General features: G+C 45.2%; 1 protein-coding gene across 1 annotated transcript in view; it reads right to left on the reverse strand.

The window, feature by feature from the left end:
- Positions 1 to 6,176: 6,176 nt before the first annotated feature.
- The window catches only part of LOC306917155 (fibroblast growth factor 14-like), a gene marked incomplete at both ends in the record, with an annotated part of 25,767 nt that continues 18,694 nt past the window's right edge, over positions 6,177 to 13,249 (reverse strand). The window contains 2 exons of the mRNA XM_079495288.1: positions 6,177 to 6,436; positions 7,180 to 7,378. Coding sequence (XP_079351414.1) covers positions 6,177 to 6,436; positions 7,180 to 7,378 — 459 coding nt within the window. The remainder of the gene's footprint in view (positions 6,437 to 7,179; positions 7,379 to 13,249) is intronic.

Below are 13,249 nucleotides of genomic sequence, written 5' to 3' on the forward strand. Positions count from 1 at the left end.
ATTAAACTCTGAGAGTTTACAGGGTCCATTTGGTTCCATGTGTACACTCTCAGAGTTACAGACCCATAAGGGTCCATTTGGTTCCATTTGTACACTCTCAGAGTTACAGACCCATAAGGGTCCGTTTGGTTCGTAACTATCATTTTAGCTGGGGACCCCCTGGAACTCCCTCAAGGACCCCTGGGGGTCCCCGGACCCCACTTTGAGAACCACTGCTCTTACAATACACACATACTGCTTCTCTTTGTTGTCTTTTTAACACAACACTGGTGTTGTTGTTTTATTCCCAGTGGCTCAACTTAGTGAACACAATTAAATTAAATGCAATTAAATTAAATTATGCAACTTATAGTATCACAAATTAAAGGCTATTGTTGTGCGAACCAATCAGATTTACCCTGTTCTCCATTCACTTCATTAACCAGCCAGCAGTGGTGGAAAATCTACTCAATTGTTTTACTTAAGTACCAATACTGCAATTTAGAACTACTCCATTACAAGTAAAAGTACGGAATTGAAAATGTACTTGAGTAAAAGTACAAAAGTATCGGCATCAAAATGTACTTAAAGTACTAAAAGTACTCATTGTGCAGAATGTGCCATTTCACAAGTTCAACATGTGCACAAAATCTACTGAAAATAGCAGATCTACAAGCTCACAATGCGTCGCGTTGAGACGCATTGTGAGCTTGTAGATCTGCTATTTTCAAATGGCCCGAAATGTACAGGGTGGAAGTGGTTAATGTTAAAATCGCCAAAGTAACTAGTAACTAAAGTTTTCAAATAATTGTAGTGGAGTAAAAGCTCTGAGATGTAGTGGAGTAGAAGTAAAAGTATTGGAAATTGGAAATACTCAAGTAAAGTACAACGACCTCAAAATTGTACTTAAGTAAAGTACTTAGTTACTTTCCACCACTGCCAGCTAGCCTAGAATCAACCCTGTGTCGTGCATGTGTTACGAGTGCTTTGGAGTTTTTATTTAGACCCAACGGCTTCTTTGGCAACCGGTCACTTCCTGTTGACTTCCTGTTCAACCATGCCACTTTCTGATAATTTAGCTCTTCCTGCAGCTCAAATCCCGATCTTTCTTTCTTTCTTTTTTTAAGCTGGGTTGAGAAATATCAGTCATTTTAGGCATGTGTGCAACATGCCAACAGTATTGTACAGTGACAACTAAAGTATCTGTAATGTGTATGAGGTACTATTACAAAAAAACCCTGATCTAAAATAAAGGGATTTAAGATCATGAATTAAAGCTGGGCTGTTGACCTGAGTCCAGTGCATTCTGCCAACTTCCGGTCCAGGACATTGTCACTCTTCGCAATGCTCTTCGCCAATAGAAGTCTATGTACGAGAGCCGCCATTGGACTGAAGCCACAATAGAAGTCTATGTACGAGAGCCGCCATTGGACTGAAGCCCCATGACGTGAACGGAGTTGTCGTAAACTCTGTCGTACTTCAATAACTCTGCCTCAACCTAACACACTGGTGTCACTGTGTGACACTTTGATACCTCGAAACTAACACGATATACAGTCATGTTGTCTCTGTTGCGTCTACAACGGTAAACTGACAGTGACAGTCTCTGCATTTGGACATTACGACACAGTCATGTGTCCTAGTCACAGTCACGGGGAAAGGGAAGGCAAGTCCGCACACTGTTCTGTGTCAGAGTAGTTGATTCAGAAGGACAACGTGTCGACCACAAATTAAGTTGTGTTCAACGCAGGTTCACGAGTGGAGACCAGTGGCGTGCACAGATAGACACGAGGGGGTGCTAGAGCAACACCTGCCCTTGCCCTCTGGACAGCAATGTGCCCTTTTGGATTATTATTCTTTTTTTTAATTTGTTTTACACTGTACAGAATGTGGACCATGGTGACATGGATCAATTCCTGATTAAAAAAAGCTTCTAATATATTATTTATTTCCCAAAATCCATAAATCTCACACTATTAAGGCAACCGGCCGGTTCCACGCACTGCACAAGGTGCCCTTTTTTTCACTTGAGCACCTGCCCCCTCTAAATGTCTGTGCACGCCACTGGTGGAGACCGCACCCACTGCTCAACCCGACCACGCCCATTCTCTATCTCCTAATCAAGTCCACCTGCGTCCCTATAGTCTCCCAGCCTATCAACGTAACATTCCCCTCAGTATAAATTCACCATCTCATCTCATCTCTTACCTGCTTCACACTGCTTCGTGCTGTCAAAATCCCCCGCCCTCCTCCTCCCCAACTAACCCCCTTCATCCTCAGCCTTGCCCCGCTAACACTTCTCTCTCTCTCTCTCTCTCTCTCTCTCTCTCTCCTTCTCCTTCTAGGAGTCCCAAGGGGGGCAGCGTCCAAGGCGACTGACCGCTCCCGGGGCAGAGCACGGCGGTCCTCAGGCTCCCGAGACTTATACGCCCCCCCACCCTGAGTCTCGCCCTCCTCGGGCTCCTCATCAATACACCTACATCTCACCTGTACAATACATACTCGAGCAGTTGGCGTTGTCTCTTACGAGTGAACCGGTCTTTGTCAGGTAGGTACTAGGTATCGTACCACCTGTTGTGGTTGAAACGTTGTCCTTCTAAATTGCAGACTTTCCTTCCTTTTACCTGTATGTATCTTTTTGTTCAGCACCTTTTTTTTTTTTTAGAGATGTGCGTACTTCCCTTTAGACTCTATTTCTAATCACAGTTGCAGTCATGTGCCTGTTGTTGTTTCTAGAAGTCTGTTGCTTCTACGACGGTAAACTCAGTGACAGTCTCTGCATTTTAGACATTATAGGACACAGTCTGTTGTTTCTACGACGGTAAACTCAGTGACAGTCTCTGCATTTTGGACATTAGGGACACAGTCTGTTGCTTCTACGACGGTAAACTCAGTGACAGTCTCTGCGTTTTGGACATTAGGGACACAGTCTGTTGTTTCTACGACGGTAAACTCAGTGACAGTCTCTGCGTTTTGGACATTAGGGACACAGTCTGTTGTTTCTACGACGGTAAACTCAGTGACAGTCTCTGCGTTTTGGACATTAGGGACACAGCAAACTGCAAAATACTCACACGACAGCTGAGCAACAACACTCGACGTGACACTAGAACACGTTAGCTTTTCCTCCCACCTCTAGCTACACTTGAGTATGTTTTATGTTATTATTATTATAAAAGCATTTTGTTGGGACAGAGAACAGAAAGACAACATGATATATAAACTATAAAGGGATGCACCGAATATTCGGCCACCGAAACAAAACAAAAAAGCATATTCGGTATTCGGTTCGATTGATTTTAGAGACGAAACCGGAATATAGGCAAAGAAGCGAGGTTACCTAAATCTACCGTTTTGTTGTGATGACGTGATGGAAACGTGGCTTCAAGCACGCCGCGCACACATGTCTGCAACACAGACGTACGGCCATGACAGCAGTGGTACAAAAATAAACGATACATAACAGTAATCATGTTCAGCCAACTGTTTCTTATATTCGGTTTTCGGGCCAATAATCCCCCATTCGGTGCATCCTCTAAAATAAACGCCTTGCGTTAAGACCGGGAACAGAAAGACAACACAACATCACGCGGAGAAAAGAAAGGGAGAGAGAGAGGTAGAGATAGGAGAGGATGTCATGTTGGTTTTACTGTCCGCGTGCAGCCAATAGTTCCATGTTTTACTGACCCGTACAGCCAATAGTTCCATGTTTTAGTGTCCGTACAGCCAATAGTTCCATGTTTTAGTGTCTGTACAGCCAATAGTTCCATGTTTTAGTGATCGTACAGCCAATAGTTCCATGTTTTACTGACCGTACAGCCAATAGTTCCATGTTTTACTGACCCGTACAGCCAATAGTTCCATGTTTTACTGACCCGTACAGCCAGTAGTTCCATGTTTTAGTGTCCGTACAGCCAATAGTTCCATGTTTTACTGACCCGTACAGCTAATAGTTCCATGTTTTAGTGTCCGTACAGCCAATAGTTCCATGTTTTAGTGATCGTACAGCCAATAGTTCCATGCTTTACTGTCCGTACAGCCAATAGTTCCATGTTTTAGTGATCGTACAGCCAATAGCTCCATGTTTTAGTGATCGTACAGACAATAGTTCCATGTTTTACTGTCCGTACAGCCAATAGTTCCATGTTTTAGTGATCATACAGCCAATAGTTCCATGTTTTAGTGATCGTACAGCCAATAGTTCCATGTTTTACTGTCCGTACAGCCAATAGTTCCATGTTTTAGTGATCGTAGCCTACAGCCAGTAGTTCCCATGAACCAACAGGCAGTCAATGGTGAAAATGAAAAGACAAGAGATACTATAAAGTATTTGGTAATTAGTCGGTCCACTGCAGGATCTTCTTAACCCATTTTGGGCGGGAACCCCTTTTGGTGTCAGCATTATGTTATGCTTTAGCTATTGAAAAATAGCAGATCTACAAGCTCATACGGGCTTGTAGGTCTGCTATTTTTGAAAAATCGAAGAACGACTGACATAGAAACATAGCTTTTTCAGAAAACTGTCAGGATGTAGAAGACATTTTTAAAATCTGATCTCAGGTCAAAATGGGGTAAGGACTGACCGTGGTAATATAAATGAAGACGGCTCCTGCTCTTGCCATGCACATTCCAGTTGCAGCATGTTATACAAAACCTGTAATAGGTTAATATGGATCAACAATTGAAATGTTTTTAGTCAGTTTTAAAATTAGCTTTTTTCCCCCTCCTTTCTCCCTTTCTCATTTTCACCGTCAGTTTTAATCGAGTAACACAAATGAATTGTTGTAACGTCTGTTCACTTGTTGCTACAAAGAGAGACGTGTAAACAGTAGTGAGAAAATGTGAAAGACGGAATTTAGGTGTGTGTGTGTGTGTGTGTGTGTGTGTATGTGCGTGCATGTGTGTGTGGCCATCAGCAAGCAATCCTTATTTTGGAAAGGAAAAGAAAACTCTTTTGTGGAGAGGGTGAAAAACAGAGGAGGTGTTTTTCTCCGAGACGGTCACACAGAAACCAAACCAAACGAGGACTATAGTTAGTTAGTTTGTGTTTAAAAACAAAGAAAGGCATTCCGTTATCATCCAGCCAGGGTGTTCCGTTATCACCCAGCCAGGGTGTTCCGTTATCACCCAGCCAGGGTGTTCCGTTATCACCCAACAAGCCAGGGTGTTGTTTTTCGTCTCGCTGTCCGTCCTAGTTCCAGTTCAGCCAGTGTCGTTATGCCTTCATTTTACATTCCCTCACAAGATGGTGTATGTATGTCGCTCACGGAAGCCCAAACCACACCAAAGGGTCTCCAATCATGCCACTCCTTGTAACCTAGCCTGGTCCAGCCAGCGTGCCTTCTGGTCTAGAGGGGCGGGTAGCCTGGCTTAGCCAGCGTGCTTTCTGGTCTAGAGGGGCAGGTAGCCTGGCCCAGCCAGTGTGCTTTCTGGTCTAGAGGGGCGGGTAGCCTGGCCCAGCCAGTGTGCTTTCTGGTCTAGAGGGGCAGGTAGCCAACGGTTCGGTTGTGAGGAGGTGCATGGTGAACCCGTTGGTGTGTTTTTGGACCGTTGAATGGACCCAGGTGATTGGACGTGGGTGGACCGTTGAACCGACCCAGGTGAATGGACGTGGGTGGACGTGCAAACAGGACGTATTCACACCGCTGGGACTGACTATAAAACCCTCTCGTCCCGTCGGTCTCAACCCTTTGGCGTTGTTTGTTTGGGGCTTTATTATTTCGGCACAACTCGGCGTGGTCTTTCGGCTCGAACAGAAGTCATCTCCGGCAGAGCGACGACCGCCGTCGTCGTGCAACGGTGGAAGTCCAGACCGACCGACCGGGCTTCCTTCCTTCCTTCCGTCCAATCGGCTGTGGCGGCTCTGACGTGACTCGGCTGTTTTCTGCTTCTTCTTCCTCGTTATTCTTCGCCCTGCTGACTGACTCCTCCCTCCTCTTCCCCTGGCCACCAATCGGAGCACTCAGTTTTTTCATCTTAAATCGTTGTTCGTATTATTATTTTTAACTCAGGCCCTGCCCCCCCCCCCCCCCCCCCCCCCCAGAGAATGGGGGTGTGTCCGTGCGGTCCAGGGAGGCGAGAGTACTTAGTATATTTTTTTGTATTTTTTTCGTTGTGAGTGCAGCGCTAGTGGGGAGGAGTTATCTCCGGCTACCTGGCCTATCCTGATTGGCCAGAGGGAGAGGAGGGGGGCGGGGCTATGTCTCCTCCTTCTTTGCGTCAGGCTTGTTGATTGGCTGCTTTGCGTCGCGCTTGTTGTTGATTGGCTGCTTTGCGGCGTCGGGCTTGTTGATTGGCTTGCCGCCGTTCATGGCGAGCGGCTCCCCAGCTCCGGCGGTGCTTTTGGACGACGGCGGCTTGGCGGAGGAGACAGCGGTGGTGATAGCGCCACCTAGTGGCGGTTTAGGCTTAGGGACCGCCCCCACGTCGTGCAGCGAAGGCTCTCTGTACATGGCCACTAGAGGGGGTTAGAGGAAGAGACGTTACTGTGTGTGTGTATGTGACATAATGTGTAAATTACGTTTTGAGTTAGGCTTACAATTTACAATTTACAATTTAGGCATTTAGCAGACGCTCTTAATCCAGAGCGACTTACATCAAGCAATAACAAAAGCATGGCATACATCACATATATAAAAAGTAGTTATCATGAATCATGCGTAAACTAAGAACGTAACAGTGGAGTATCTATGTTAACTATACATACTATACTATATAATATATTATACATGTGTACTATAAAGTGCTATGACTACATACAGTGCAATTCTAGAGCTGTCTACGTAACAAGCTATAAGTCTGTTTAAAATACTATCTAAGTCTACATAATGTGCTATCTAAGGGGCTAGGCTAGGGCAAGTGCTACGGGCCATGGTGGAGTCTGAAGAGGTGGGTTTTCAGACTACGGCGGAAGAGGGTGTGATTTAAAGATAAAGAAAACTTTATTGTCTGTCCATTCAATGTACATACAATGGAAATGTGTCTTTGGCAAAAAAAAAATCCGATTTTTGTAGGCCTCAAGATCAGGTGGATTATAGTTATAGTCACCAATGTACACAGTTTTTAAATGTACAAATATTTATTAAAAAAAAAGAAAAACAGAAATGTAGTTGAACAACTAGTCGACTAGTAAACTAGGCAACTAGTCAACTAGTAAAAATGACAAGTGAATGCCCTAGCGTGCGTGCGGTCGGCCTATACCTTCTATAGGCTTGGGCAGGAAGTGCGCGGCGGGTTTGGTCTTCTTCACGCGGTTCCCCTTCATGGCGTGGCCGTCCTTGTTGAGTCCCAGGAACCAGGCCCGGCCCGACTCCTGCTGCCGGTACAGCATGGAGCTGTAGATCACGTAGTAGTTCTCAAACACAGACTCCTTGAACTTACACTCTGCCGTGAACAGCTCCTGGAGAGGAGGGGAGGGGAGGGGGGAGAGGGGGGAGAGAGGGGAGAGAGGAGAGAGCGAGAGAGAGAGAGAGATAATCAGAAAATCAGAATCATCTTTATTGTCACATCTGTTGTGGATTACATGTGTCCCTTTTAACACATTTTGGGCGGGAACCCCTTTTGGTGTTTTAAACATTGTTATAATTTAGCTATTGAAAAATAGCAGATCTACAAGCTCATATGAGCTTGTAGGTCTGCTATGTTTGAAAAGTCGTGAAAATATTTATTTCAGAAAACTGGAGGATTTAGAAGATTTATTTTTTAATTTTGAGGTCAGGCCTAAATGGGAGACCATAAACACACTGGAGGTGTGGTTTAGTGGACATGGTCAAACAAGGATCTATGTGTAACAGGGGCGTATCCACACCTAGTCCTACTTGGGCTTAGGACGGGTAGGCCCGGGTATTTACGAACTCGGCCCAGCAACAACAAAAATGTGAATGCAATCACTGCATCAATTTAGCAAAATATGGCAGTGGGTGTATTATTATAATTATAATTATAATTATAATTATAATTATAATTATAATTATAATTATTATTATTATAATTATTATTAATTTTCCTATTTGGATCCGTAGCCACTGGCACTGCCTAGTTTGTCCATCTGTTCCTGCATAGATTGATTGGTCATGCCTGTCCATCTGTACCTGCATAGATTGATTGGTCATGCCTGTCCATCTGTACCTGCATAGATTGATTGGTCATGCCTGTCCATCTGTACCTGCATAGATTGATTGGTCATGCCTGTCCATCTGTTCCTGCATAGATTGATTGGTCATGCCTGCCTGATGCCTGTCATCATGTGCTTGTTTCTAGAATGTGGCAGATTTGTTTGTCTTCACACCAGAAACTTGCGTCTTTGTTTATGATTAAATATTAATGAGAAGCCTCTCTGAGAGTATCCTAAATGTTAGCCTCACAATGTCAAACGTCTATTGCAAAGTTTTTTGTAAAGAAAGGAAGTCAGCTTGCAGTCCCAGTCTAGAGGAGCTAGCCTACTGTAGGCCTACAACAGTTGGATCCTGTAGAGGAGCTAGCCTACTGTAGGCCTCGAGGAGCTAGCCTACTGTAGGCCTACAACAGTTGTATCCTGTAGAGGAGCTAGCCTACTGTAGGCCTCGAGGAGCTAGCCTACTGTAGGCCTCGAGGAGCTAGCCTACTGTAGGCCTACAACAGTTGTATCCTGAGGACTTCAGCTTTACTGGGCAACTCCACAACAGCGCCCGCCCCTTGATTATGGATTACTACGTGTTTGAAGACATCAAAGGTCAGAATTGAATTGTAATTTGTGCTGAATGGATTTTCATTGATTGTGCCCATGTTGTCTGCTGCTATGCTATGGGGTGCTGGTGGTGCTATCGTGCTAATTTGTAATTTGGTAAAGTGAGTTGAAAGAAACTATAGCTGTTGTTACTCTCTGCAGTCTTCAATACTCAACACTACTAGGCCTACTTCAATACTAGTAGGCTGTCTGGGAGAGTGTGCATGTTGTTGTTTATATGGTTGTTGAGGAGCTCCTATGTTCAGCTTTGAGGGTTTGTGTAAACACAAACATTGAATGCCATTGACAATGGATGGCCAGCTTTGCATGTTTGTGTAAAACACAAACATTGTGTAAACACAAACATTGAAGACGAAGGTGTGATTTTTAGTTTACATTAATGTGATGGTATGAAGTGTCTTGTAGCAGCCTGACATTACACCTGTCAATCTCTAAGACACCTGACTTAATACTTTTAGGAAATTGAAGGCAAACATGAGTATTGATTAATAAAAAATGAGGGGTATTAATTAATTCATAAATTAATTCCAAATGTTGCCGCGCACAGTGTGCCCAGGCAGATTTTCCCAGGCCAAGGTAATGAATCCCTGCATACCCCACTGCTATGTAAGAGCAGTTCATCTGACAGGCGACCGACAGGTGAGAGGCTTGTTTCCCAACAATACACTGAGGGTTATAAGTGGATGACTCATATGAACTATAGCATACATGGGCAACTGGCGGCCCGGGGGCCACATGCGGCCCCCACCATCACATAATGCGGCCCGTAGGTTAATAGCAGAATACTGATATATTTCAGCTGTTGCAATTACAAACATGCAAACATGAGTTGACACGCATTCATTACATTACTGTCTATATATGTATATCTTAATGACTAGAATTATTAAAATGTTGTATTTTTTTTGTGTCAAATGCATGTGTTTAGTTCATAGAGTTTACATAACTATAACTAAATGCATTTCAAATTAAATATAAAGGTTACTTATCAGGATTCCAATTCAAAAATAACAAAAGAATTCAGGATTTGAATTCAAATATAGCTAAAATAGCTGATCTATAAGCTCAAAACGCGTCGCGCTACGACGCGTTTTGAGCTTGTAGATCGGCTATTTTTGCTACGACAGTAATATGCAACGTGGCCCCTCTGGAGTGAGGGTGGAAATATATTGGCCCTCGCCATCGTCAAAGTCCCCCCTCCCCCCTCCTGAACTATAGGATGGAAACAGGGTAGTATTTTCATTTCCATTATTTACACATCACAGTATTACAAGAAACAAGAATCCATGCGTATCATGAACTGCCAGGTGTAAGCGTTTCTGTCTCCCCGGTTTCCCCCCGATTATTATTGTTATTATTTCTAGGGACAGAGTTGTAGGCCACGTATGGCCTACTTGTGTGCAACAATGCACCTCCACAGAGTGCATTTCTAGTTAAACCATTTTGGACTGAGGTCGATTAAAAAAAGGCTTCTAAATCCTAATATTTTTCTATGTCAGTGGTGATCAACCTTTTTCATGTCAAGGACCCACAGAATTATCTCTATTGGGCCACAGACCCCCATCTCAAAATATGTAGTTCCAGGGACCCCCCCAGAAGCAAATATTTTAGTTAAAAATCGCTCTGAAATATATATTCAATGATTTGTGCCACATTTTCACGATTTTTCGAAAATAGCGCGGCACTCGGTAGATCTGCTATTTTTCAATAGCTAAAGTATAACATAATGCTTAAAACACCAAATGGGGTTCCCGCCCAGAATGGGTTAAGATATGCTTCCATATGTTAATGGTTATGTGGGCGTGTCCTCTTGGTGGTCCCTTATTGGCTGTTGTGATGTTGACGTAACTAAGATGGGTTTCAAGTTGGGAGGGCAGTACTTTGCACGCTGCTTGGAACCACATATTTGGTTCCATGTGTACACTCTCAGAGTTACAGTCCCATAAAGCCCCCCCCCCCCCCCTAGCTGCAGGGGACCCCCTGGAACTCCCTCAAGGACCCCTGGTGGTCCGGTCACCGGACCCCACTTTGAGTCAGATATAAGGTGTGTTTCTGCTCTCAGATCCATTGAGTCTGTGTTCAGCCTTGAATCACCTCTCTGTTCATTCAAGTTTTATTATGTGAAGATCCGCCACCATCTGTAGCAGCATATTTACTGATGGAAGGAAGCCTAATCGCCTGTAAATCCAGATCTGTGTTTATATTGTGTTTGGTAATGTGTGTCGACGCCGGCAGAACACAGAACACACACCGACCGACCGACCGGCCAGCCGGCGAAGGCAGGAGAGATTTCACTGTGATTCTAAACACAAAGCCATTAATACCTCTCCCTTGAAGGCGTTCCAGGTGGTCCCCATGCAGCTAAATCATGGAGCGTTGGGTAACCAAATGGACCCTTAGATATCTTTAACTCTTGAGAGTGTATAAAATGACAATAATATAACAATATTTGGGTTCCCACAGACCCGGAAAGCTGGGCATACGGTAGGAGGGGCTATAGCGCCCTCTTGTGAGTCAACAGTCTGTCTCGAGAGACTATAGTGGGACAGACAGACAGACAGACAGACCGAGGACATGGTAGAAGACACATTGTCATTCAGCTCAGGTCGGTCCACGTACGTCTCCGTGTGCGTGCGTGCGTGCGTGCGTGCGTGCGTGCGTGCGTGCGTGCGTGCGTGCGTCTCCTGGCAACGTGAACACGGGGTGGAGGACGAGACGGTTATAACGCGCGGCAACCTGTCCTCTGTAGCCATGGCAACCAGAGGAAACTAGTGACGGGGGGGAAGGAGGGGCAGACTTGTTTTTTTGGGGGGAGGGGGAGGGGTGGCCGTGATACGCAGTGTCATCCCCCCCCCCCCCCCCCGCACATATATATGCAATCATCCTGAACTTAACCCGACGTCAGTCTTTTTCCTAATTGTAATGAATATAACATTTCCAGGAAAATGTCCTCACACCGTAGCTGGTATACAGCAGGCCTACTGGTATACAGCAGGCCTGCTATAGTGCGGACGGTCGGCCCTCACAAATATAGCAATACAACTAAGTGCACACACACACACACACACACACGCACGTGTGCGCACACGACAGGGGTGTGGTGCAGAGGGGGAAAGGTGTGATGGAAATATGGAAACCAGCAAACAAACACAACCGATTGCACGCATGCAGACACACGCACGCACACACGCACGCGCGCGCGCGCACGCACATGCATACGCAGCCGCACACACACACACACACACACCGCACACTTATGCCAGTGAAAGGGAAGGGTACTTGCAGAGCGTCAGTGATCATGTGATCATGGCTGAATGATCAATGATTGGTTGGCAACGAGACTCTTAGAGACGGGTGCCTCTCAATGGACACTGTTTCGCACGCACACACGTGCACGCACGCATGTGTACGCACGCACGCACGCATGCATGCACACGCACGCACGTGTACGCGTGGTCGTATTCGTGCATAACAGAATTGAGAATTACCATGAGAAAGAATTCATAGAATAGGAGGGGGGGGGGGGGGGGGGACAGGAAATGAAAGACATATATAGAACAAAATGTAATTGGAGCCAGTAGAGGTGAAATTAAATGAAACTTTCTCATGTCAAGGACCCCCAGATTGAGACGTATATATTAGCCCCCCATGGACCCCCATTTGAAGAGATATGCCATGCCAGGGACCCCCAGAAGAGAAGATTGTTATGGCTCTAGGAGGACCCCTTTCAAGGACCCCCAGAAGAGAAGATTGTTATGGCTCTAGGAGGACCCCTTTCAGGGACCCCCAGTCTAACATGCATTAGTCTACGGACCCCCAGTTAATGACATCGCTATCTCTGGGACCCCCAATTTATATTGTAAAAGCAATGTTAATTTAACTCTTGAGAGTGCACAAATGGAACCAAACGGTTCCATTTGTGCACTCTCTACAGACCCATAAGGGTCCATTTGGTTCCAAAGTATCATTTAGCTGGGGACCCCCTGGAACTCCCTCAAGAACCCCTGTGGGTCCCCGGACCCTACTTTGGGAACCACTGCTATAGTGAAAATCTGTGTAGCATGAGTCAAACGTAAGCTGAGAACTACTATGTCTGTTATGTCTACATACAATTTAAGTTGCATAAGTTGAGCCTTTGCATACGCCTGTAAGGTCGTCGAGGCTAGGGCATAGTGCTATAGCTCTGGTCCATAGCTCTAATGCTGTGCATTTAGAGCTATGGACCAGAACTAGGGCATAGTGCTATAGCTCTGGTCCATAGCTCTAATGCTGTGCATTTAGAGCTATGGACCAGAACTAGGGCATAGTGCTATAGCTCTGGTCCATAGCTCTAATGCTGTGCATTTAGAGCTATGGACCAGAACTAGGACATAGTGCTATAGCTCTGGTCCATAGCTCTAATGCCGTGCATTTAGAGCTATGGACCAGAACTAGGGCATAGTGCTATAGCTCTGGTCCATAGCTCTAATACCGTGCATTTAGAGCTATGGACCAGAGCTAGGGCCAGTGCTACGGGCTAAGTGTTCATTTGATCATTTCCGATTT

This window comes from Electrona antarctica, assembly GCF_951216825.1.
Source record: "Electrona antarctica genome assembly, chromosome: 24".
NCBI classification, from domain to species: Eukaryota; Metazoa; Chordata; class Actinopteri; order Myctophiformes; family Myctophidae; genus Electrona; species Electrona antarctica.